At 37.2% G+C, this 28000-nt stretch overlaps 1 protein-coding gene across 1 annotated transcript in view; it reads left to right on the top strand.

The window, feature by feature from the left end:
- The window catches only part of UMAD1 (UBAP1-MVB12-associated (UMA) domain containing 1), an 82948-nt gene that overhangs the window by 4891 nt on the left and 50057 nt on the right, over positions 1 to 28000 (top strand). The window contains exon 2 of the mRNA XM_062605018.1: positions 3559 to 3678. Within this exon, the coding sequence (XP_062461002.1) occupies positions 3559 to 3678 (120 nt within the window). The remainder of the gene's footprint in view (positions 1 to 3558; positions 3679 to 28000) is intronic.

Below are 28000 nucleotides of genomic sequence, written 5' to 3'. Positions count from 1 at the left end.
TTGTTTTGTTTTCTGTTTGAGAAATACTGCTGGCAGTGGAATTAAGGTAAAGCTACTTCAGAAACCAAAACCTACAAAGTAAAGATCAACTCACATGTATGTAGAGAAGATGAATTTTGTGGGTTTTAGAAAAAAGAAGGGATACTCAGGCTGCCTTCTGAAAATGAAAGGAAGAAAATGTAGCATGAGAAAGTGCTTGTGACATGAATTTGGCTAGCTCAAATTGTACTGATTGATAATTTACTCTGAATTGGAAGGCCTGATGTCCTTTAAGCAGTGAAGTTTAGGTATGATGGATATGCAGGGTTTAAAAGATGACAAATACATGGTTTCCTATATGACTCTTTTGTGTCATGTAGATACTGATTAAGATGCTTTTCTTTGTGCACGAATGCAGGGAAGGGGTGCTGTATGTAATAGAGCTGCAAAGTGTACAATAATGCAGATCTCAAAGAGAAAAAAAATGAATGTGATTAGAACAACTGCAGTTCAGGCACCTGAAGTGGCTGACTGGAATCAGGCTTTACCAAAGCTGTCTGTGAGATTTTATACATCAAGTTGATTTTGCTTCTTGTTGTTGCACACTTAGGATGAAGGTAAAATTGCATTTTAAACTGTTCCACAGCCACCTCTCCTTCATACATCATTGGAGCAGAAACCTGACTCTTGAGCATTACAGCACAGGTTTTTACCACTTGAGCTATGGGACTGACAACCTTAATTGGTAGCAGGAGAAGACTTGTTCCCTGAGGGCTGAAAAAGGAATATGCTGCTGGCGCCATGTGTTGAGCCTGGGTGTGGGGGAAGGTAAGGAATAAATGAGATAATTAGGAGTTTCTACTGCATATTCTCCACAGAACTGGAAATATTGGTCTTTCACGTGGCAAGGTGAGGAAAAAGCAAAGGGAATAAGGTGTAGAAAAGTAACTTTTTTTTTTTTTTTTTGTTACTACATAGCTAGATTGGATGGTTTGTTCTGTTCTTGTGTACGTCAGTGTAGTTTTATTTGGTTGCTAGAAATTGCACTGTGTCAGCATAAGCAAGCAGTAGCTGACCAGCCTGGGGGGGTATTCAGTCTTCAAGTCTCAGGTATCAGGCCACAGATCAGTTGTTGCTGCTTTTGCCATGTCCTGTTTATACACTGTTCCTGAAGGCCAGAGCTTACACTTCACATAGGACTTTCTGTGATCTGGAGTATGGAAGTGTTTGCTATTGCTTGTAATAGCTGCGTGTGAGGCAGTTTGTATCTCGTGAATGGTCAGTGCTGATTGTACAGTTAATTGCTACAGGTCACTGGCTAAGGCAAAAAAAGTCTTGCTTATGGTACCATGAATATTTGGGTGGGAAGTGAGGAATTCTGGTAAATGATTAATCCAGGATTTTTACTTGTCTTTTATTTTTTGTTAGTTTGTTTGTTTTATAAACCCAAATGCTACATGATAGCACTCTTCTCTTTTTCCCCACCTTCTAAAGATTCTTTGTTAGATTTAGAGTGAAACAACGTTGCTGAAACTTGACACTGTTTCAAATAACCCCTCTTCTTTGAACTGCGCTCCTTCCCTGAGTTGTAGGTGTGCATTAGATGTTGCTACTGGTTTGATAATCCTCCTTTAAATGTTGGTGTCTGTCGTAGCAGAATTCTGCTTTTCAAACTACTTCAAACATTAAATTACTCTATTCCACTTTTCCCAATTTCATATTAGTATTTTAGTAGAGAAGCTGTTCACACACCTTTCTTTAAACCTTCCTCTCTGCGTTTGGTGCACAGCATGTTTCAGCCAGACCAGGGGCTGCGCCATAGGTTGGTATTGTCCCAGGTTCAGCCCTTGGAAGCTGAAGGCGAGTGTACCTTCAAGGGTTGACTGCTGCTGCAGTGCCTCTTTCCTTATCTCATTGTCCCAGAGCTCCAGATGGAGTTGCTGTTGTGGGAGGAGGCTGGGGAGGTTCATTGCTACATTCAGTAGTGCCAGTTAGGTAGGAAGTAGAAAGTAAGTGGTGGTACATTGGTATCCTGTCAATAAGCACAACCTGTGAATACGTGCCTTGTGTATTTGCTTTGTGTATTCACAAACATTTGTGTTTGTTGTTCTCCTGATTAAGATTTTTTAAATTTTTCTTGGAAGAAGAGAAACTTCCTTGAGTCTACATCTTAAAGTTCAGAATAATTAGAGAATTTGCTTATAAGAGTGTTTCATGTTTATGGGGTGGTTCATAGGAATTAATTTGTAAAAGCCACCTCAACTGTCTATCTTTTGGCTAACGTTTGTGAGAGTTTTAATATGAATTTGTGCTTTTTAAGCTATTCGTAACTGCTTCTATGTAACCTTCTGGTCTTGAGAGAGATGAGATACTGAGCATAATCTTTTGCAGTTTTATGGTTTTATTCCCCTGGTTTCCTGGTTTTGTTCTAACTGTTGTGAACTCAAGAGTTCTTAGGGGCTTTGGAAGACTCTTTTAGTGAATTACTGTTACAAAAAAATTGCAACATATTTTTTTGCAGTTTGTTTTAAGGGAATGAGGTGTAACTGTTACTCAAATACACACAAGTGTTAACCTGTCTCTACCACTGCAACCTGGAAAAATGAAAATAGATACTATGCTAATATATTAGGGGTGGGTGGGTTGGACTTTTTCATTGATGCAGAGATGTCCTGGTTTAAACCAGACACAATTTCTACTTGAGATAAGAACAGTCCAGTAACTGAGGTGTAACACAAACCACTGCTGCTACCACCAATAATAATAGTGAAATAACAAGGGAAGAGAATACAATATCACCCACTGAAACAAGCATGACCGAGTAACTCCCGGTTACCTCCCCAGGCATCCCATGCTGTGGTATGGAATACCTCTTTGGTCAGTTTGGGTCAGGTGTCCTGTCCCTGCTTACTCCCGGCCTCCCCTCCTCCCTGGCAGAACATGAGGCTCAGAAAGTCCTTGGTCAGAGTAAACATCCTTGTTATCAGCTCTGTTCCCAGGCTGAAAGTCAAAACACAGCGCTGCACCAGCTACTAAGAAGGAGAAAAATTGCTGCTGCTGAACCCAGGACAAGAGGCAATATTGAAAACGTACAGTGCAATTTGCCTCTTTCAATTATTCCTGTATTGCAAAGCTGCATTTTTTCATCGAATCATGTTTTTCGCTTTAAAGTTCAGAGGCATTAGAGCTGACTCTGATGTGAAAGTTTGCGTAACAAGATTCTGAAGTAGCAGAAAAATAAGGAAACATGCTAGATAAGTGCTGAAGGGAATTGCTTTCTTTCATTTTCCTTTAGAAAGGTGGAAGGGTTTTTCTTTTCATTTGTGTTTTTTGTTTGTTTTTAATGACTCCATTAATAATTTTTTAGAAAAGCCATTTATATTCTGCTCTCTTTTTGCCTATTGGAGTCAATTGCTACATCAACAAAGTGATCTGTCTACATACAAGTGCCTGATATTTCAAATCTGGTAATAAATATTATGCTGTAACACCATGTATGCAGTCTTGGGTGTGGTGTGACCTTCTTACGGTCAACTCTGTTATCTTACTTATATTTAACATGTTTTGTCTTCTTTTTAGGTAACAATTTAGAAGAAGGAAAAAAAAAAAAGGAGGCTATGTTCAGCTTCTTCCGGAAAAGCCAGGATTCAAAGAAAGTGACAGTGCCTGAGAGAGAAGCAGATGGATTTGTTATTGTGGGTAAGAGGTGCTTCTCTATAAAGTGATTCTTACCATCTTTTAAATATAAAAGTTTCTTTGAGGGGCATAGACCAAATAAAATGTTAAGAGAAGACATGATAAAAATTTTTCAGAATTCTTACTCTCCCTGAAGAGGTTCATGTTCCTACTTTAGTCATTTGGTCAAAAAAAGCCTAAGTTTCATTTACATAGGTACAAACTCTTATTAAAGAGCATTGAAAATGTATGTTCTTGTTTTCCTCTCATATTCTGAGCAAGGAGAATTTACGTCCTTATAAAACAAGAAAGCTCAAAGTTGAGGCTTCTAGCTTTATGATTAGACTTGTGGGAACAGAATATCTCATTGCAGTTGTTGAAGGTCTGTTTTTTTTTTCAGGTTCCTTCCTTTTAGTGTTACCCCCAAAGTCTTTTTTAATTACAAACCAAGAAGCATGTGTGTGTTCCTAGTCACATTGCAAATGTAGATAGATGTTCTGTATCCAAATCTGATTCTTGCTTAGTTTCATGAAAATTAGGTAGTTCAGGTTTTTTTGAAGTCTCTTTGTTATTCAGAAATCAATCTGAAACGTACTCACCTATGAATTAGCTAAATTTGCAGCTTTAATCAAGCTTTTTTGCAGTCTTGTAGGATGGCTGAAGTGTGCAGAAGAATTTATTGTTGTCATGCTGTAACAGATTCTTTTTCCTCTTTGAAAATTTGTCCTTGTAAATCTGTCATCATTAATATTCAGCTTCTGCTGTTCTGATTTACTGACTTGTTCAGGAATATTACAGTGCTTATTTAAGAGTTACTTCTTGAGCATTTTCAAGGCATGAAAACCTCTAGGTTATAAAAACCTAACAATATGAGAGACTATTGGAACTCTTTCTGAGGAGAACTTACTTATGCTTTTTTGTAATAGTTTTCCATTTAAGCAAATCTGATTTCACATCCGTGACTGTTGTCATGTTTAATGGTTGCCTTTCACTAGATTTTGTTTATTTGTTGGTTTCAATGGCTACATCAAATCACTCCAGCACTTGCATCATGGAAGGGTCAGAGGAGACACATCGTTGCCCTAAAAAAGTCTGGAGACCATTTAGAGTTTCACATGCTCTAATAGGGAGATCTGCACCCAAATGCCAAACATTGCTTATGTCCCACAGTTGCTGGTCCTGTTTTTGCATTCAATTTAGCTTCTTCAGTTTTTCCTGAAATGCTGTCAGTGACTACTTAAACTTTGTTCATGTGAATTCATATTAAATCAACCTGTTAAATCTAAACTTAAGAACTATTAGTTTTACTTCAATCATCTCTTATTTTATTTCTATTTATTATTAATTTTTTCTCATATGGAAGTTAATTAGCAAACTGCAAGGAAATGGACTGTAATTTCATCTTAACTGACTTCTACTGAGCAGAAGAATTGCCATCAATCTTGTCAGTGGAGCACATCAGCATCTTGCTAGATGGATGTAGTTGCAGAATTATAGGTCAGCACTTACACAGATACTTATCTAGAAGGTTTTTTTTTGTCTAGGAATAGTGGCAGTCCAAAAAGCCAGCAACAAACCACAACACCTAGCTATTCTGCTAGTTGCTTTTTTTATTACTCAGATGGGAGGTTCTGAGGCTTCTTAGGTGTAAAAAATTCTAGAATACCAGTACTAAATGTCTTTAACAGATCTGAGTAGAATTATAGGACCATTAGTGTGAATACTGCTGTAGGCAGTGAACAATCTTGAAGGGATTGCAAATTTCATTACTTATGTTTTAAGTTGGTTCCCAAACTCAGTCTTTCATTCAAAACACATAAGAGCACTGATATTGTGCAGACATGGGAAGAAATGCTTTGCTTTCTTTTCCTAGAGAAAGAAGAGGAAAAATTACATCCTCAGGGGATGCTTGTGCCTGATTTCCACTGTTGTGGTCAAGAGAGCTTGTTTGTTACAAATCGCTTGCAAGATTTTTCACACCATATGCCTGATATGGGCAGCCAGGAATCTTATTGGAAGTCTGAATGAGGTTTATCAGAAAGGATCAGATGCCATGTCCATTAAAGTATGAAAGAAGGTACTCCTTTCAGTAATGGAGTGAGAGTACTGAGCATGACTATTAAAAGTAGGTAATTAAGTCTGATTTTCCTAACAATATTTAATCATTTAAATCTCTTTCTGTATCATCTGGTATTTAAAAAAGAAGGAAAAATGTTCAACACTTTATTGAGAAATAAATCAGAAATATCACCCTGTCAGACCTTGAGGGTCTTTTTTTTTTGTTTCCTATTTTTCTTGTCATAACTCCTCGAAGTCCTGTTATATATTTCTGTATTTTAAATCTACCTTTTCTTGTAGAATATCAATGCGTTTAGAATTTTAGTATCTGAATGCCTGTTCTTTGACTAGAAAGATGACTCATAAAAACACTGGCAGCAACAAAAACAACTTTGCAGCATGGTAGCTGAAATTCTCTTCTTTAGCTTTTGGGCAAATAATGCATGTGTGGGAGTCAAGAAAAAGAATTTGTAATTCACTTTCTACTAAATAAATATAAAATGTAATTTCCTACCAGGGACTAAAGCATTTTTATGTCTAGCTGCAAGTTCACTTATTTTCCAGATATTCCAGGTCATCTCATCTGTTCATAAACCTGTAAAAGTGGTCCTTGTTCTGTAGCAAGCCGAACTGTTATTCTGGAAAGGGAAAAGAGGCTTATGAAATATGCACAATGCATGTGATTGGTTTGCTTCTCAGTTGGAGAAATATGAAAAATGTTTGCCTGATCATCATGAATTAATTTTAAAGTTAACGTTCTGATTGCTAGTATTCAGAAAACAAGAAAGTTTTTTGTTAGCTAGATGAACTCGAAGAGTAGTAGTTCTTAAGGGTATTTTCATGTTTTGTGGCTTTTGTAATATAAAATAAGTTCTAGCCTACCATCCATTCCTACTGTTGCTTGTCACAGAGAAAAAGGCCACAGAGAAAAAGGCTAGCATTTTGGTTTGGCACACAGCTAAAAACCTCACATCATATCTCAAAGGTGCATGCTTCTGGTAATCTCAATCTCTGTCTAAGGCTGGGAATTGAAAAACTGAGACAGCAGTGCTGCTTCACATGTGTATTTGGTCAGAAGAAGGTCAGAAACTCTGTCAACAGTCATGTAGTGCTGATGGTTCCACTGAGATGGGTGGTGAGTGGATTTTGCTTGAACAAAACCAAAATATTGTAGAATCATAGAATGGTTTTGGTTGGAGGGGACCTTTAAAAATCATCAAATCTGCCTGCCAGAGGCAGGGACATCTTTCACTGTATCATGTTGTTCAGCATGACATCCAACGTGACTTTGAACACAACTTCTCTGGGCAGCCTGTTTCAATGTCTCATAGAATCAGCTAGGTTGGAAAAGACCTTTAAGATCATCAAGTCCAACTTTTACCCCAGGACTGCCAATTCTGGGATAAGTGATTTTTTTTTTTTTTTTTTAACAATGGAAGGAGGTTGTAGGGTGGGGATCAGCCCCTTCTCCCAAGTAACAAATGATAGGACAAGAAGAAATGGCCTCAGGCTGCATCAGGGGAGGCTTAGATTGGCTATTAGGGAAAAATTCTTCACTGAAAAGGTAGTTAGGCATTGGACCAGGCTTCCCAGGGAAGTGGGGGAATCACTGTCCCTGGAAGTGTTCACAAAACGTGCAGATGAGGCCCTTAGTGACATAGTTTAGTGGTGGACTTGGCAGTGCTGGTGTAATGGTTGTACTTGATGATCTTAAAGGTCTTTTCCAATGTAGCTGATTCCATGTTTCTATGAACTTGTGATTTAATGACCAGTCTGTTTCATGGATCTGAGTTGGATTTTGTTTTGTTTTCTCTGTGGCTTGTAGAAGCAGCTCAGTTGTTCATGCTGATAAACTTGATTTGTAAATGTATTTAACTTCTGTTTCTTCCTTGAATTTAGGACAGCTTCCTGTTTCATTTTTTTAGATGTAAATTAACATGGATTTTCAATACTGACCAATGGCTGTTATTTCAGAGCTCTGCTCTCAGCCTCTAACAGGTGGGAGCACTGACTTATAGGGAGCACTTAACTGTCACCTGAAAGTTGTTTTCTGAGATTCAGCAATTTTGCAGAGTTTTTCAAAGTTTCTAGAGGAAGTACCCAAGGCAAAATGGATAGGTGCAGGATTGTCGTCAGAGTGGAGTGACTGTCACAGATAGAGGGAGGCTGTGGCTGTGGTAACAAGGGTTCTCAGGAATTTGATTATGAAGATACATTCCTGCTCTGTAAGCCTCCCTTGTCCCCACTGTGCATTCCTAGATCCTTGGGGGCCATCTAGAACTAGTAAACAAATTTTGGATTAACATCTATATGTTATGCTTCTCAATATTAGAGGAAGCATGATTTTTGCCTATTACATTTCCTCTCAAAAGAACATAAATAGTCATAGACATAAGAAATAAAGTATTTTGACATAAGAAGTATTTTGAAATCTCTTTCCAATAAGAACTTATAGTATTTAGAGAGTCTTGTATCTATCAAATTAAACAATGTGTACCTTCTGTTTCAATGCTTATGTCTGAAGAGAAGGAGCTCTAGAGAGCTGATGTGGTCAGCCTTGCACCAACATCTAAAACCTCACAGAAAAGGAGGTGGGTGGGAACTGCTGGTTTTCATCCTGAGAGGTAGAATACAGTTTAGGGCAAATATTTCTTTCTTATTAAGAAAGTAGAAGCAAACCTGGTATTAGATGAAAGTTCAGGATATATATTTTTTTTTTTTTGCAAGAAGCAAGGTGTAGAATTCATCACTACCACATGCTTGGACAAAGTTGCGGAGATAATGGGATGCAGCAAAAGTAGCCAGTGAGTTTGATAAATTATGACAGATGATAGCAAATATTCTTATCTTAAAATTTTGGTGGTCAGGTATGACTTTTTTTTTTTTTTTATCTCTGCAAGACATTTGAACTTAGGTTTTATCTTAAGTGAGCTCCTTGAACCTTCCTCTGACGTATTCGGTGTATATATTACTGAATTCAGTATTGTAATTCCTTCATATGGGATCATCCTCATCTTTAGGCAGAAGTATCCTCACTCAGCTGTGAGACTGTGAAAAGTATGATTTACAGCCAACTGAATGCTTCCCTTTGTTAACTGCAGTGGTAGTGCAAAAGAACATCCTTAAAAAATTTCCAAGTCTTCTGTAATGAAGATGTAAAAAAGTAAAATGATCAACACAAATTGGTCTTCAGTTCTGGAAATCTTTACTATTTTTGTGAAGACCAATTTCACATATACTTGTTCTCCTTCAACTTCTCATTTCTGGTTTGCCAGAATAAATTTTGATTTTATTCTGCATGCAGATAGTTTCGGGGTACTTTTTATTGTAGAAGGGGGAGTTAATAAATTGCATATTCGAATTAAAGGATACCAGCACTGTCAATCAATACGTAAAAAGGTCTTACAAGATATATTGTTTCCGTATCAATTTTACTAATACAGATCTCTACATGTATTTCAAAGAAGCCCTTAAATGTTTGTTTATAAGAGAAATGCGCAGTTTTAAGATCTTCAGAAATGAGTCTGTTACGAAAGGGAAATTTAATATACTGATCTTCCCAAATCACAGAGCTACCCCCATACTAGTTTATAACTGTAATTCAAATAGTTCTTTGGTTTCTTCCATCTGCATACACACCTCAGTGATTAAATGCATCAAGTGATTTGTGGTGCTACTACTGCTGTTTGTTTTCTAAGAGTCAGTGGTAATGTGTAGTAGATTCCTGTGAATCTCTACTTTTTTTTCCCATTAATATTTAAGGAGCTTTTAGTGGTGCTAGTAAGGAAGGCTGGGCTGCTGCAGTGTTCTAAAATATACTATTACATTAAAGAAAGGCATACGGCTTTGTGCCAGTTGGACAAAAAGCAGTGTCTGATGTCCTTTCATTTTCTGCATCAGTGGGCTTATATTATGTATTTTTTATATAACAGTAAGTGCTTCTGTAGTTATTTCCAACATTGGAGTTTTCAAATAACCAACCTACTATTTCATTAGGTTAAATTTAAAAATATTTAATACCAGCTTTATAATAATCTGAGATTTGGAAAAATCTTTTAATATTTTAATCTAAACAATACACACATCAGCATGTGCTGCTGTAAGTGAACACTTTTGCTGCACACCAGGAAGTTACTGTATTAAGTGACCTGTTTCTTGAAGTGCTGCTTTATGGGTTTTTTACTTAAAAATTGTTACTAGCTCATTTGGGCATTGAGTTTTACAGTCAGAGTTGACTGTAAAGGGAGGAGGAGGAATTGAGAAGAAACAGTCCTCTCTTGTTACTGATCCTTAGTTGCATAGAGAGGTAATGGCTACCCTTCATTCAGTAACGAAGTCAAACTAATCCTCTTGGGTACTAATTTTGCACAAAAACAAACTGCATTTTTCAGTAGTACCGCTAGATGGGGATTTCTCTCGTATTCAAGAGTTGGAAGGCTTTTCCTTCCAGGCACACACACAGAGTGAGTAGTAGTAATTGTCAGTACACCATTTTATTAGACTGTAGGTTTTCAAAAGATTTATAAAAAGCTTTTTAAAGCCTAATATCAAATTTATAATGGCATTCCAACCTAATAAAAATAATGAAGCTTGAAATGTTGACAGCATGTGTCTTGATGTTGGCTTGTAATTCCTTCCAAACAGATCTGTTGAGGCCCATGTGGGACCTAAATAACACAAAGAAGTAAATTTGCATATTTTACAGCAGGGGGAAAAACAGAATGCAGAAACATGAATAATTAGGAGCACAAGCTTCATGCTATATTAATACTGTTGAAAAGCATGTGTTGATTGTATTCTGAAAGCCAGTAGTGATTTGGTTGGGTGAACTCAGTCAGCATCTCTTATGCAGATTAAAGGAACTGGGTTACAGAACAACTGAAATTCATTGTTTGGCTGTATAAGGAGGTATATTTCTTAAAGGATTTTTTTTTTCCTCTTGGATTCTGTACAGTGCAGGGAATCTTTCTTTTTAATGCCTCATCAAAGCATGTTTTTGTTGTCAAAAGAACTGTGCAATTCTTCATTCACTTGTACCCCTCTAGATTTGAAAACCGGTTCTTTCAGCCACAAATCAGATGTTAGCATTTTTATACTATAATATAGATGACCTACTTACTTTTCATTCCGTAACATTTCTCTTGCCTTTTTTTTTTTTCTTTTTTTCTTTCTAAGGCTTAAGCCCCTGGAACACATACATGGTGCTTCCATGCTGTGAATTTGATTATTTTTGAATTTGCAGAAATAGCCTTCTTTAAATGTTAGCATACAGGCCATTTTTTAATCTGAATAATATGAAGTATTGTTTTTGCTTTTATTGATTGCAACATAAAGTGTAGAACATACTTTTCAGGAATAAAAAAGCTATTTACTTGAAAATGGTAAATAATATTAAAAGAGATTTATTGATTCCTTTGGTTGAATATTGTCTTTCCCCCTTAATTCAGTTATCTCAAAAAGTTACCTGGTTTTGAACACTGACTCAAGGTAGGAGAAAAGAAAGCAGATGAAGACTTCTTTAACTTCTACAGCAATTTTAATTCTGGTGCAAAAGAAAAAAGTATGTGCTGCTGTATTCGAGAGCTTTATTTTGAGTCTTAAAGACAGACAAAAATGCACAGAACCAAACATTTTTAATCTGTCTTTTAAACACATCGTCTGAATTTGCATAACCAAAGGAGGAAAAATGGTAAAATGTACCAGTCTTCTTAGAAGTTGATGTAATTGTAAGAGGTTAAAGAGGCATCTGGCAAAAGGTTGTTTTGAGGTCACACATGCATCTGGCAGTTTGCTGCCAGCCCTCTAAGAAAATATTGGTTGTAGTTACGTTCCTGTTTTTCATATTAGCTGTCTTCTGACTTGATGTATAATAGTCACTTTCAATATGTCCAGGTCTCCCAACTGCTCCTGAGAGGTTTAGTCCTGCTGATTTTAAGTCTTTCAAATAGTGATGTAGTAGAATATGCTGAAAAAAGAAAATCTTTTTTTCCCCTTGCTCCTGCTAGAAATTTATTCTTAGGAAAGATGAAGGTGTTTCTTGGACATTGAGTATTCTGCCATGATATTTGATAAAGTATTCTTTAACCTTTGCTTATATAGTAGGGTGATTGCTTCTGATACCTGCATTCTGACAGTTTTACTCCTATACATAGTAGTTTACTCTCTTGTAGTAGCATCTGAGTCTGTTGGTCCATGTAGCATTCTTAAAGCAACTTGCAGCTGGAATATAAGAAGGAAAAATACTGATTGCTTATTGTAAAACAGAGTAAAAATAGCAAAATGTAGTGTAAAAGTAGGGATATTCAAGTGTTATTGTAAACTTTGTTTCCCAGTCTATGCTGGTCATTAAATCTCTCATAGAATTAAAAGCTTGTTTGCTTTATGATGCAAAGAAAATAGTTCAAGATATGCAAATATATTTTTAGCCCGAGTCTGATATTCATGTAAAAGGTGAACTTAACACCTAAGGCTAACTGAAATACAAGAGTTAGAAAATGTTGCAGGAGTGCAAGTTGCTATCCTGGCAAGTGATAAATTCAGGTTGAAGTCCCTCTTTCAGCAATTTACAGCAGAGTTAGATGATAATTCTTTGTAAAGAGGGCCCTAGTCATTATCCCATGCAATCACTGCCTGTCTGGATGGAGTCAGACTTCTACAGATATTAATCAATGTTAATTTTCTCTGAAGGAAATGTTATGTTGAGCTGATTTTACACATTCCCCTCCTTATTTCTAGCAGATAAAGTTTGTACACTTTTTTCAGTGGAAGAAGGAAAATTACTTTGCTAAAGATATATTGTCTTGTTTATTTTAATAAGGTATTATAAAGAAACAAGGCAGTTATTTTCTGTGTTTCACAGGTGTTTCAACTCAGTCATGTCATAGGCCTCAATATGAAGTAGTAACAGAAGCGTAAGGCTTTTCTTTATAAAAGAAGAGATGGCCTGTCACCTTGTGCATAAATGTGTTTTTTTCTTTAGCTGCTCTTTCTTGATATGCTAGGTTAAGTACCTGTCCTGGGTTCAGCAGTAGCAGTCATTTTTCTCCTTCTTGGTAGCTGGTGCAGTGCAGTGTTTTGACTTTCGGCTCGGGAATAGAGCTGATAACAAGGATGTTTTGGTTTGGCCAAGGACTTTGTGAGCCTCATGCTCTGCCAGGGAGGAGGGGAAGCCGGGAGGAAGCAGAGACAGGACACCTGACCCAAGCTAGCCAAAGAGGTATTCCATACCACAGCATGTCATGCCCAGGATGTAACTGGGTGTTAGCCGGAAGGGCTGGGAGACTGCAGGGTTGGAGGAGGTATGGGTCGGGGCTTGGTTGGGCTGGGGGGGGGCGAGTTATCGGTTGGCTGGTGGTGAGGTGATGTATTCTCTTCCCTTGTTATTTCCTTTATCATTATTATCATTGGTGGTAGCAGTAGTGATTTGTGTTATACCTTAGTTACTGAACTGTTCTTATCTCAACCCGTGGGAGTTGCATTCTTTTCGATTCTCCTCTCTGTCCCTCCAGGAGTAGGGGGAGGGCAAGAAGGGGGGGAGTGAGTGAACGAGTTAACCTGACTGTGTTTAAACCACGACAGTACCTTTCAGTAAGGGCCAAAGAAATTAAAGGATAAAAACGATACAGGTGATTTATCCAGTCAATTGTTTTGCGTTTCAGTGCTATTTCATCTGCTACTTCTGCCATAATACATCTTTGGTGGTGCCAGAAATATAATGTGTGTTTTTGATCTCTGCTTGCACAGCTGAATGATCTTCAGCTTTTTCATACTGCTTTTCACCCACAAATGAGGGCTGTGTGGAGTCAGTTCTGAAATTAGTCTCTCTTTCTTCAGTCAAAAATAAGTATTTGCTCACAGCATTGGCCACAGCTTGCTGGGGAAATTATACAGTAATAATTTTTTGTGACCACCAAAGTGAAGTGATGACTTCACTTTGTGCTTTTTATAGAATCATAGAATCATAGAATAGTTAGGGCTGGAAGGGACCTTAAGATCATCTAGTTCCAACCCCCCTGCCATGGGTAGGGACACGTCACACTAAACCTTTTTTTATACCTTTTATTAAAATATTCTAGTGCTTTTTCCATTGTCGTAGGAATGTGCTTTTATGGGATTGTAAAACAGGACTGAAGAGTCCTCCTAGAAGTAGTGGGCTGCTTCATTTGTGCATTTTGTTTCTTTAACAATTAGCACATGCTTTGCTGATATTACAGTTAACCATGTGCATCACAGGATGTAATCAGTCTTTATTCTGTATATTGTTTCCTCGATTTACGCATGGTTATTTGCTGCAAAAATGTATATGGGGCAAAAATTGTAATGGACAGAAAAACTTTCAAAAGCTTAAGTGAGTTTGACTCAAGAATATGTGTACAGTATGAGTGTTTCTCTATATTTCCCTGTCCCAGCAGATGAGATAAATGTGGGACTTTAAATACACTCAGCAGATGTATATAGTCTTTAAATTTCCTTCTTGTTTTTGTCAGGTGTCTAGGTAAAGTTAGGGGAATGTTGGATTAGGTGAATATGGATTTTGTGTTTTGTCTATAAGTATGCAATTACAAACTGTAGAGAGAACTGTCACAATTGGCAGTATTAAGTTCTCACAATTGGCAGTATTAAGTTGTCAATGGTGAAGTTCATTTGTTTTGGTGGAGTTTTGGGGGTTTTTCTCTCCCAGTAACACCCAGATTAATTATGAGGAGCTTGAGCATTTGATTACGATTAAAAATGTGCAGTATACTATTAATTTTTTTTTTTTTTTCTTCAGTTAAAATGGGCACACTTCCTTAAAATGACCTGAAGAACCAGACCTTTCCTGGAACAAAACAAAACAAAACAAAAAAATATTTGCAGTGAGATCGTATCATTCTAAATCTCTTTTTCTCAATACACTGCAGTTGTTAAAGAGTTTGAGCCCATAGTTTTCCTGTTCCAGGGTGAATAAGGGAGAGGAACAACTTAAACCCCACAAGATTAATTTTAATCCTTTTTTCAGTTTGTATGAAAGTTAATTTTTTGAGAAGGAGGAAATAGGACTTTATTTCTTTGGTCATTTTGTTTTTTCAGTGGGAATTTGCATACATAATTTCTTCTGAATTATTTCTTCCTTAGGTCTTGCAGAAGAGGAAGATTTGATTTACAAAAGCGTTAGCAAAGCTTTTATAGCAGAAAGCAGCCAATATTATCTTTAAAGCATGGATATTAAATGCACATACCAATGCACCCTTCATTAGGAGAGAAAATTAGGGGGGGAACTAGAACTGCTTTCTTTCACTGACCTTTAAGTTATGTCAACACTGTTATAAAGAGATGTGCAAAGAGCTTTTAATATACTGAGTCCAGTGGAATATAAACTGAAGTTGAACATACCAACTCCTATAAAAATTTACTCCTACTTTACCACTTAGTGAACCAGAGGTGAGACCTAGGAAAGAACCAGTAGTAATTTCCAACTTGTGCATTGTGTTTTTAAAAAATGGGAAGAGTGAACCAAGAATTAAACATCTCTGAAATTCTGTTTACAAAATGTGTTTTACATATATTTGCCTAAAATGGTGCACTGGCAAAAACAGAGACTAGCAGTAAGCTTGAACTCTTGGTATACACTGAAGCTGAAGTGTCTGAATCAAGACACCATGCATCAAGCACATCTGTCCACTTGATTCAGAAACAAAAGGTGAAGTTACATCATGTTTTTTAATATATTTAATATATTAAATATAATAAAAATATAATAATTAATATATTTAATATATTTTGTGTGTACTCATGCTTATTCAAGCATTCATCAATAATAAGAAGTGGAAGACACACATAAGAAGTGGAAGACCTCAAATCTAGTTCTGCATGGGCTTAGCGCAGTCAGATGCCCATCTTCTAGCATCAAAGTCTAAACCAGTCCAGTTAGGAGGACCTCCACTGTCTGCACAGTGATTCTACTGCAATAATGCAAGATGTATGAACTTCTCTGACTCTGCATTAATCATTGAACTGCCCTGACCGGGGAGTAAGGAGACTGCAGTATTGGTCTCCTTAGCCTGTGTGTGTGCCACCAGTTTGCCCTTTTTTTCCCTTGAACTGGAATGACTAAAGGGGGAAAAAAACCCAACCCCCCAAAAAACAGCTTGAAGAGAAGAGTGTTGCTAATTGTTAGGCCTCGGGCTTAGAGTCCTTCTGATTTGTTTTACCTCTGTCTCAGGTAATCTTTCCTTTTGGGTGTCAAACTTCAAAAGGGGAGTAAGGGGGAAAAGGTGCCCCAAGCAAATTAAAGTGTGGCTGACCAGGGGGGCTCCCTGTGGGAGCAGGAGCTTGAATACCTTTAGACTACAGACACCAAATCTCAGGGCCATTGCTTCTAGAGCGGGCCAGTTAGAGGGTGAGGGGAAAAGTGGGATCTGTTCTCATTTCCCTGTTTTAATTTCCAGGGAAAAGGTGCTCATTATGCCTGAAGCATACTGTGGGAGAGGCGAGGGGCGGCAGGAGTTAAGCTGCTTCCTGATCACATCCAGGATGCTTGTGTTCATGTGTAGAAGCGACAGCTAATGAATCTAGATCCTTAATGCATTTTGTGGCTTCTGAGACAGCTTCTTTTTTAGATTATTGTTTCAAGTAGGCCTTTCCAGGCATCAAACCCATTCTAATCTCGTTCATAGCAAAGTATGCGTACTGTGTGAGGATAATGAGTCATGGTTTGTTATAATATGCTTTTCAATTTAAATAGCACAAAACAGCAGTCAAATTCTATACTTGCAGGCCTTTGCTATTAGACTAAATTACTTTTTTAGGAGTATTAAAAATCTATAAAAAGAAGGGTGAGAACTCTAGGACAAATAATTGAGGATCATACTTTTGGGTGATATTCAACTTGTCACAGCCACAAAGGCATTCATTATCTGTCAGAAGTTGATTAAAAAAAGCCCTACTATGTTGCTGGGAGGTGTGTTGCAGGCACAGCTGCTCGGTGGAACAGGATGTTTTGTGTGTGCTCCTTTTACTGGCTTCTTAGTGATCCAGTGGGCATCAGCCCCCAGCCCCCACAGAGGCTAGGCTGGACAACACTGCTAAAAGAAATGGGATTTCCTTCTATGTAAAATAATAGTAAAAGCTATCCAGCATATTCTGATTTCAGGTATGATTGTAAGAAATTATTGAGAACTTGAGATTATATCATGTTTTATAAATTTTACTTGCTTGCATATTGCTTTTTTTAAATCTGAAGCACACAGTACTGCTATGGAAGTTGGTTTAAAGTTGATCAGGGCCATAGTGCAGTAGTGTTTGTCCGGTCTTTATCCTGTTTAAAGACAACCTCCTTCCTCCCCCCAGCCCCCCAGTTTCTTGTGATATCTTTTACTGGCTAAGTAGTACAGGCTGATACCTGCTTAACATCAGCAGGTATCTTTCAGCTGCACATCTTACACACTGACCTTCATAACAGCTACTTTTGAGCAAGAAATGCTTTCTTTTCCAGCTTGTATTTGACAAATCACCTGTAAAGCTAACAATGTTTGTGTTGTTCTTTTCTGTTCTTATTTCAGGTGTGATAATGTGTAAGTGGTCTTGTTTACTACTTCCCTTCCCTCTTTTTTTCCTACCCTTTCCCTTGCATCCAGTGAAACTTCTGAATCCTCTGGGTCTATATTTCTTTAAGTCTTCAGCACATTCCTGGCAGCATAAGCCATCTGTTTGCTTACATTCTGTAGCTAAAGTCAATGAACTTCTTGTGCAGAGAATGAATTATGAAGTTAAGGCATTTCTGGTGAGAACATGTCTAGGCACTTTTGATCTTGACTCTCCAGATCAGACTTCACATGGGGTGCAAATGAACACACCCTTAGAGACTCTTGCTTTAAAATTTCTATTTCTGTTCTACTACTGATGTATGCCTTCTTTTACCTTTGCCAACTGGAGAGAAAACAACAATTAATTTTGTTGTCTGTGATTTCAAGTAGCACAAGTGCTCTGATGTAATACCTGGAGGGCTAAGGACTCATCTGTTGATGTATTGTTTCAAGAGTATAGTGTATTCCGTCCATTTTGAGAGGATTGAACCATGTGCTACCCTAACATGCTGCAAGCAGAAGATGATACCTGGTGTACTGTGGGTTATTGTTTGATTTTTGCCTTTAATTTTGTAAATACATCTCGGATGCTTTTTAGTGCTGTTGAACCATACAGAAGAACAGAACTGGTGATGAAATGAAAAAAGGCAGTGTTTGAGAGGTCAAGATCTTAAGTGTATTCTTTAAGATAACTAAGATCAATGCTATATAAACTGCTTCCAGAAATCATCTGAAGGTCAGGACATAATGTAACATGGTCTTTGTCCTTCTTTCTTCCCTCCAAAACAGCAGCATTTAACTGGGAACTCGTATTCTGAATTATAAATCAAATAATGTGTATGAAACCTGGTTGTGACGTACAATGTGCAGGTAATCAAGATAAGCAATGTGACCCTCACTGATTTAGAAATATGCTGAAATGCTAGTGAAGGAGGGGCAGAGATATCCTGAAGTGCATTTACTTTTGTCAGCCGTTAAAATTCTGTGTGCTTCTAGATATTGCTAGCTTCTGAGGTATTCCCTCAGTGTCATGGTTTAGTGGTGGACTTGACAGTCCTGGGGTACAGGTTGGACTTAATGATCTTAAAGGTCTTTTCCAACCTAGCTGATTCTGTGATTTTATGATTCTGTTTATTAAAAAAAGACAGATAGAAGAGTCTTGGCTGGTACACTTGATGGACAAAAAGATATCCAAAGGAAGAGCTTTCTCTGTTCTTAGACTTCCCACATTCTAGTGGTGTACTAATACAAAGTAATTTTGTTCTTAAATGGGAACATTTTATTTGTATGTATTTCTATACATCCTGAAGCTAAGCATTATGGACTCTGACTAAGAGGTGTGGTGAAGATGCTCAGGAACAGTTTGTAGGTTCCCTTGGAACCTTATGTGTTAGGCTTCATGTCTGTTCGCTTCCTACTTTCCCAAGGTGGGTTTATATACAATCATTTTTGTTGGTAAAACTGAGGTTCTGCTGCTAGTGGGTATAATTCATGCTATAGTCATGGTGGAAGTATTTGGTTGTTTTAGATCTAGATGTAAACTTTGTAGATAGATCAAATAAATACAGTTTGAATAAACAGCATTGCAGATGGGGGAGGCTTTTTGTTTAGTGTATTGTAAACTGAGTGTCTGGTTGCTTTCCCCCCACTCTTAAGTTCTGTCCTTATTTTAGCATTGGAGGATAAATTGTACTAAAACTTTACCGCATGTGCACCACCTGCTTCAGAACAAAATATTTCTAGCAAGGCCATATGTATATACTTTTCTATTGCCAATGACTTACTTTTTGAACAGTGAATTGAAGGAATAGCCTCAATTAAAGTGTGTGCACTGGAGATAAATTAAGTATTGAAGTTGAAAAGATTCAAAGGTAAATGTGGAGTTAATCAAATGAAGCAGAGCTCCACAGTTCTTGACATTTTCCTGTGAGATCTTCCAGGGGAGATCCTCAAAGCAGTCAAACAGCAGGTAGGCAGAGTAGCAAAAGGCTGCGAAAAGAGTATCTGCTCCAGTCTCAGCATACCATTTAATTCTTGCATTTAATTATTCTTCACTGGAAGAATACTAGGGTATAGGTGTGTTAGTATCTTCCGTGATCATGCCCTTTTGACAAAGGGGAGTTTCAGGACATTAAATATTGCATGTGATAGAACCACTGCAACTAAATCGTCTGTTAATGCCTTATAACATGAGAGAAAATGGGAGAGAGACCAAATATGTCTTTAATTTACCTTTGAACTAACTAATTTCAGGTGGCCTGTTTAGTAGGTTCATTTGTCCATGTAAATTCGAGTGCTCTTTTGACCCCAAAGTTAAAAAATTTTAAAATGAAGAAGTAGACATAGAAAAAGTGTAATTTATCAAAGACATGATGCAAAGTATTAGCTATCCCTCTTCATAACTCAGCTTCTGTTGTTTGTAAGACTTATCTTACAGAAACCATTAGTTCTTAGCCTGTTTCCATACACTTAGGGGAAACTTTAGGTTATGATTACACTTTACAATTTATTTTAATTAAAAAAATGAAAAAACAACTTCATGTTGCCTACAATTTACTTGTGTCTAAGTGCTTTCATTAAATATTATACCGATGTGAAATGTCATTCTTAAGAAAGTGAGCCTAAACTCTAAAAGTTCATATCTGTGAATATATTTCACAGAGACACCTGGTTATCTATACAAATTGTTGGTTTCAAGATTTGGCCACAGTCAAGTTTTCTTTCCCTGTGTAAACTGCAAGCAATGTTCCTTTACATATGAGTGTGTTTACCTGTTATTTTTTGCATTAGGTGTAAGTTGAGAGTTGATGACATCTCTTTTATATGCAGCTGTCTGTGCATTTTCATTATATAGGAGGAAATGCAATCAGTTCAGCGTGTCTGGATTACTATAAATAGTTCTAGAAAATACCTTAATTTCCTTTCCACGTTTATTTTGTCATGTGCGTTACCATCTCTTTAAAAATCTGTATGACGTAGTCAAAGTTGAGTATTAAATTTTTATTTTAAAAATTCAAAGCTATGTCAGAGTGGTGCCCATACTTGAGAAAAATAACAATAAAAGTCCATCTTATTAAAAAATTTTGGGCATGTTTTTTAGTGTTTTTTAGTCTCTTATTGTGTTTTAGAGAGGTAAAAACTTTAATTATTGCTGATAATAGTGATGAAAGCAAGAATGCAGTATATTTTAGTGCGAAACCCACAAAAAGTTAATTTGGGAACTAAATAGCACATTTCTACATTAATTGGAAAAAAATATGGGTTTCAGTCTTTTTTTTTTCTGGTGGAAGCTATTTGGATATGAATTACATTATTTCTAACTTAATATTAATTTCTAGGTGAAGAAGTTGAAATTTTAAATAGGATAGTTATGCTTTCTAAGTCTGTCCTCACTTGTTTAACTAATGTGACTTGCCTGCTTCTAATACGTATGACAATAATGCATTTTGTGAGTCAGGTAAGTGCAGGCTGCAAGAATACACAATATGTAATACATCTGAAAAGAAAAGAATTCATTGTTCCATTACCAGCAAACCCCATACAGCCTGCTTTAATTCTCATTAGCTTTAGCCCTCCTCACTTACCCTCCTTCACTTCCACCCCTTCTTTCACATATCTCTCCTTTAACGGCTTGGCAAGGGATGGCACTTTGGAGAGTAGCTGTTGTGCTGATCCAGTCACGTTGCCAGCGCCCAGGACATTGGCCACCCTCAGATAAGCCCAGTGGAGCACTTGGCTTTGGGCTGCTGGTGGGCAACAATTGACTCGAGAGGCTGCTCACAGCCATATAACCCTTGGTTGTGCTGATCTGATGTAGTAGTTCTGTTTTAGGGACTTGATTGAAGCTTAATTGACACAGTGCAATGATCACAAAAGTTGTTAATGAGTAACAAAGGCCATCCAGCTGCAAAAGCTTTTTATTTAAATTTTTTTCAGCATACTTCATCTGTGTACTGCTTGAAGCTTTACAAACACTAGCTGCTTTGTCCTATTACCTGTGAAAGTATATATGTTGTTATTCTAAACTGTATCTTTTAGAAAGATTTTTCAACCTGTCAAAAATTTTTCCTTTGTTGTAATCACTACATAAAACTTTATTAGAAGGGAAAAAGTCCTAGATTTTCACGCTGAGTCACAGTCACTTTCCTTTCAAAATTGGGTAGGTTCAGCAGTGTCTTCTTTTATTAGTATAACAGTAGTGTTTGTGTATACAAGACTTGGCAGGTTAGTGCTACATTTACAAAAATACAAGTAGCTGTAGCTTAGTTTGTTCCACAAACACAATGGAAGTATTGTGCTACTGGGTTGATACTAATTCTTTTGGTTTGTTTATTGATTGATTGATACTATTTTTATTCTTTGTTTGGAATTATTTCAGATAACTACCTAAACTCTGGTGGGTTTTACCACAAACTTAGTTTGTTGTGCTTTGTGTGGGGTTTGGTTTGTGGTTTTGTTTTTTTTTTAAAAATAAAAGGTAGTCAAGTCTATACTTGAGTTACCTTACAAAGAAAGTAACTTTCAGGAGAGCTGTAAAAATGCCATGTTTCAGCTGAGAAAAACATTAGCACTGGGACTTTATTCTCACTGTTCTACGTGGCAAGTTGAGTTTTCCATCATTTGTGCCCATGCCAGGGGAAGATGACAAGCCATCTAGCCGTATAAAAGCTGGATGTTAAGAGGTGTGCCTTCCTGTTATGAAACTTGCTGCAATGCCTAAATTCAAAGTAGATGAGAATGTGTGCAAGATGTCAAGAACAATGGAACAAGGAAGGACGCAATGAAATAGATGAGCTGGAATGCAGATTGATCAGGGTGACGCTCTGCAGAAATAAATCTATGAACTTTGCCATCCCTAAAAGCATCTTATTAGGTGAGTTCAAAGTCTGTCATTGGTGAGCTCACTGGTTTGAGTAGCAACGACTATAGACAACCTGTCTGAGAGCATTTGCAAAAGGGGGTAGCAGAAAAAAAGCAACCTTGGGTTTTTAGAAGTCCTGTGACTTGGGAGCAGGATGCTACTGCTTTGTTCCTGAGAACACAAGTTGCCACCTGCAGTTACAGTGAAGGTTATTGATAACAGACGGATGAAGTGTGATACATAGTGGAAGAAAAAAGTCATGTCTACAAAGGCATTGCTTGGTAGCTTCAGAGCTACCTAACTATTAAAGCCAAACATCATTCAAAGAAAGTAGGTCCCTTAATTGATTGACATTGTTAAAGAAAACACTGGCGTAATGCATGTAATGTATGCAGATGCATCTGCATAGCCATTTCAAATTTATTATTTAAACTGGTCAATTCCAGAGTGTTTTCAACTGTAGTTTAGGTATTTTTACCAGTATGTTTAAGGTACTGTACCTTGATACATTTAAGAAAACATGTCTTTTAAATCAGAGCTTTTTCACAAGTGGGGTGAAAACATTTTTTTCCACAATGAATTAGGTACATTTGCTGTGTCCCACAGTGAATTCAGACTGAAGAAGGTTGGAACGCTTATTCCAGTGCTAGTGTGGAAGATGGCTGATTATCAGCAGACTCAGGTAGAGTGTTAGAACAAAGGCTGCAAAGAAATCTGTAAGTCTCAAAACCAAAAAGTAGTCAAGATCTGTATTTCTGTGCTATCTGCAAACTTTTTTCTCCTTCCTCCGCATTGAAAAAGTTAGCTTTCATGAAGAATTGCAAAGTTGTGGTATGACTAAGTGAAGTTTTTAGAATGTTAAACAGTTTTGTATACTTGACACATTGAGATAAAGTGTTTAATATTGCCTATATATAGTACCTTCAAGTTTATTTTTAGTAAAATGTAAGTACCTAAGAATTCTCAAGTACTGAACAAAGCAGTTGTCACCCTGAAAGTTTACAGTGGCAAGTTTTAGCTTGTACTAACTCTGACTGGGGAGGAGACATATCTTTTCGTTTATCTGTTCACCATGGTGACTTGTGAGCATGAAGCAATGTAGTTGGTAGATGTGGTTTGATATTGAATGAGTTCATCCATCTACATTGTCTACATTGCTGTATGTTCTACTGTGTAAACATTGCTAAATTTTGGGGGCCTAGAAAATACAGACTATAAGTAGGATTCTACTGTAAATTAAAATGTACCTTAGTTGAGAATTACTCGCAAGTGTGCCACCCGTACTTTAAAAGTAGAATTTTGGAAGTAGCTGAGTAAGGGCAGAGCAAATGCAAAACAATTGTCCATCTCCTGAAATCTTTGGGCAGCATTTGGAGGCAAAGTAAGAGAAAGAAATGCTCAGTATAAAAGTGAGAGAGCTGCAACAATTCATAAGATGGATTGTGTTGAATAGGTCTAGAAGCTGAGTCTGGCAGAGAGAGTTGAGTAGGTCTGACATAGACAGCATCTGTTGGCTTTGCTGACCAAAGCTTAATATTAGTATCAGCCAAGAAAGGTTGACTGACTTGTTTTTCACTGTCTTTATGCACTTCAGTTGATGAAGTGTTCTGTTGCATTTGGACAATGGTAGTAGTATGGTATTTTGGCATCTTTCAAAGAATGTTAAGAGTCAGTTAGGAGTTCTGGGTGTGTGTACTCTCAGGAGTTATTGTTTCAGATTTCATATGATTGTTCATAATAATTACAGATACTCTTTCATACCTTGTTCCACTCCATCCTGTCCAAGTAAAAACTGAACTCTAGTTCTATTTTCCAGTGACACAGCAGGTAAGTGTGGAGAAATCTGTGTATATGTATTAAAATAATTGCGTTTTTGTAAGTGTTCAATACAATGAGTTCCAGAGCAAGAGAGCTACACCTGCCTATTTGGACATATGCTGGCCACACTCATGTCTCAGAACTCATTTACTCTAGATGGTATTGCTGGTTTTGCCTGTTGGTGCGTCTGAGGTGAGGATTTCCTAATAATGAAGAGGAGTGGAGTTATGTTGATTCTAGAGGGGGGGGATTTCTAGGTGGAGCTGCTCAAAGTGGAGCAGATTTTCCCCTCTCTGTACATAGCCCACCAGGGGGAGATGAACACCAAACTTCGCAGCAAAAGGAGCATACCAAGGATGGTTTGGCTAGGCCAGCCTTTCTTCATCTGAGAGGACCATTCCTAGTGACCACCCCTGTGTATCAAAATCAAGAGGTGGAGTGTGGGTTGTTTCTTGTACTCTTGAACAAAGAGTAAGGCAATCGTCATATTTCAAACATTTTTTCTGCTATACCATTGCCCTAGTAAAATGGTGTGGGAAAGGGAATGGTAGTGATACTGCTATGGATTTTCTAAAACCTTTCTGCCTGGATGGCTTGTGGCTTTTGGTGTTTAACTGTAAATTGTACCTTCCATGCGTCTGAGTTTGTATGTATGGATGAGTCCAGACACATTTCAGTTCATTTTGCCTCAACTCAGCAGGTTGTCTGGACATGGGACCTCTGCACTTTTTAAAATGCAACAGTGTTGAACTGTGCCTGAGCTGAGAGGAAAAGTTTCATTACCTTGACACTAGTGACATGGTACTGGAGTTACATTGTCTGGACCGGGGGTGCCTTGGCTCCTGCCAGTGTGGAGGGGTTGGCAAACACATTTGTCAATATATAGTTATAGAGAGACATTCTCGCTCTCAAGGGCAAGCGTGTTACTCATTCCAGTCTGGAAGCTGACTACTTTAAAAGACTATTGAGATGATGTGGTTCTTTACGATCAAGAGACCAATAGAAATTAAAAAAAAAACAACACACCAAAAACAAAAAACAAAAACCAACAAAACAACTTAATTTGTGACTAGTGGCTGCTACAGAATTTATTCTATAACTTTCTTTACAGTGTCAGCCTAGTAAAATACAACACAAGGAGGCTATATTTGAACTGTCATGTATTTCAGTCTTTTGAGTATGTTCAAGAACAGGAAGTCCTATTAAATGCTTTTTTGGGGCATCAGGCTTGTTCCAAACCTGTTAGTTTAATACTAAGTACACTTCAATCTCTTTTCAACTGGTATAATTTTCCCAGGAGTGATTATTTTTAGTCAAGCTTTTTAATTGAAATTGGGAGCTTTCCTTAAAGCTTAGTATTTAACTCAACTTACAGAGATTGTCATTCTTAAAAGAGTATATGTCATGATAAACTTTCTTCCTTCTTCTTTCTTCTTCCTTCTGCTTTTAGAGGTCTGGGGTTTTTGTTAGTTTTATGTTGCGTCTTATCATCGATCAAATGATCAGAACAGATAATTTGATTTTTAGCATATACCATTTCCTATGCATTAGTAAACAGAGGAAATGGGAAAAATACTTACATGTAGATTTTACCTCATTGTAGCTCTCACTTTTTAATGGCAGATCCTGTCATTATCCAGGCAGACTGTAGTATCTTACACAGAAGTGTATCTGTGTCTGTTACTGTTCTTCATATTTGCTTGTCTGAAATCTGCTGGTTTCATAGTTATGGCAACAGTTCTGGCTCACTTTTCAAATAAATAGAGTATACAGAATAAAATGGAAATGAACATCTGAGGATGTTCAGACTTGCCAATGAAACAAATTGTTGACTTTTCCTGAAGGATATATTTAGTACTTCCTTAAACTTCAGTTTTATAGCTGAATACTGGATATGGGAACTGTCTTGACTGAAGACTGAGCTTCTCCTGCTGTGTGATTCTGATACCAGGGTACAACTCTGCTAGGTTTTTACAGATGTGTCCATGATATTCAAAATACAAGCTGACTGGGGATACCTAGGAATATTTCACCATAGGTGCTGTCATGTTTAAAGATTTACTTTTAACGCTGTTAACATTAAGACTACAGTCATATCCATTTTATCTCTTTTGTAGTAGTAGATAACAACAAAAAAAACCCCTCAAGTTGGAGGGAGGACAGTATTTCTCCCCCCCATTGTGTTTAATGTAGCATAGCAAAATTAGCCAGGCTGGCAGGGCTTCATGCAGAAGTCTTATGAGAAATTTTCCATTAACTGGAAAGTCCTGTAGATGTCAACTTTGAAGGTAAAATAGCTCAAGTGGTACACAACGTGTTGTAAATAGTTGTCAGGCATATTTACATTTGATTTTTGCCATGGTATTTCTGGCCAGCTGCTGATTATAGGGGGACCACTAAAACTGCAGATGTAGAATATTTTGAAAGACTTTTTTGGAGGCTGAATTTTTTCTTTGTTTGCTCAAGAGATATGTTCTTTGACAAATAACACAAATCTGATCTAGTGAACGGTTATATAGTTTATCTCTAATAGTTAAGTCTGTTTGCTAAAGATCTTGTCTTATTATTTACTGTTTATTTGATATCAAGGACCACATTTATTAGCTTGGAAAGTATGGGGGACTCCAGCCTGTCACCACTAATTGTTTCTCTCTTAGACTTTTATGCTGATCAGTGAGTTTTATGTTTGAAGGGTTTTTAATGTAAATTTATATGGTAAACCACATTAGTTTTCCACTACATCCTGTGATAAGCATGTTTAGCTAGCAAAGAACCTCATCTTTGATCTTTTCCTTTCACTTTTGTGTTCAGCTGCTCCTGAATAACATCCTAAAAATAAACTAACTTTACTGAGATCGCTTGTTGACATTTATATTCAGTGAGTCACTGTAGTGTGTTGCTATATGATTAAGATCTATTTTGGCTTTTAATCATACATCCATGTGTGGTACTCTTGAAAACAAGTAAATGAATGTTGAAAATTCTGATTTCTGTCCTATCAATTTATTGAAGTCTAAATTTCTGTATAATACTAAACTTAGTAGCTGTTGCCTTATTATATCAGGGCTGAACTACAGTGCATTTTTATTGCAGTAAAGGCTCAACACTTACATCGGCAATACCACAGTTGTGAAACAGATAGTTTCAGTGACCCAGTACAGACTGTGTAATAGACTAAAAAGGAATTTTCATTCATGTGTGCCAATTAAGAAACTTCTCGTACTTTATGAGAAGAGGACATCTAGAATCTAGACTTCAGCTAATTAATTTCAAGTGATGCAAACAAGAAAGATCTTTTGTAAGACCTGTGGGGGTTTTAAGTAACATTTTTGTACATGCAATATTGAGCTTTCTGTAAAAGGATTTTGGGGCTGATATAGAGGATATATAAAGAAAATCGAGATATCATTTTCTGAATGGCATATATAGCAATTTATATACAATTTTATGTAGCATTTACTGTTATCCACAGCATTTGCTGACTTCCACACTATTTTGGGATAAGCTGGTGGATAGTTTTTGTTAGTCCATGATTCCATGGTTGTTTTTTGCATGTGTATCCCTTGAAAAGTGGCAGCCACAGAAATTCCATCTGCCAACGTTGCTGGTGTGGCTGCACACAAGTTGGATCAGAGAACCGATCAACTAATCAGGTACACATTGAGAGTCTGGCCTGAGGGCAATGATGCAGTCTGGCTGGGATGGGGATGCGGTTGGAGAGAGATTTCAGCTGCAGCTTGCACTTAATGTTGGTTAAATTGATTGTGAAACCAGCCCTGAAGGCAAACCTATAAAGTCTATGTGTACTACATTTTTGGAAATAAATATGCAGTGAGGAAAAGCTAGTGCTTCATATAGAAGGATTATTACAGTTGCCTGAATTTTCATAGTAAATGTTGCTGTTATTCACAAGTGTGAATCAGAAAATGTATGTAGGCAATGCAAGGGAGGCTTGTTTTCAGTAGTAGTTCTTTTTCTGAAAACTGATTGCTTTTAAAACTCAACATAGAAAAAAGTAAATATATCTTAGAATTAATTGGACAAT

The sequence above is a fragment of the Pezoporus occidentalis genome, unplaced genomic scaffold (genome assembly GCF_034315485.1).
Source record: "Pezoporus occidentalis ecotype Australia unplaced genomic scaffold, CSIRO_AGI_Poc_V1 ctg9, whole genome shotgun sequence".
In the NCBI taxonomy this organism is placed as follows: domain Eukaryota; kingdom Metazoa; phylum Chordata; class Aves; order Psittaciformes; family Psittacidae; genus Pezoporus; species Pezoporus occidentalis.
Note: the sequence above shows the minus strand (reverse complement) of the source record. Positions and strands in the feature narration are given on the sequence as shown.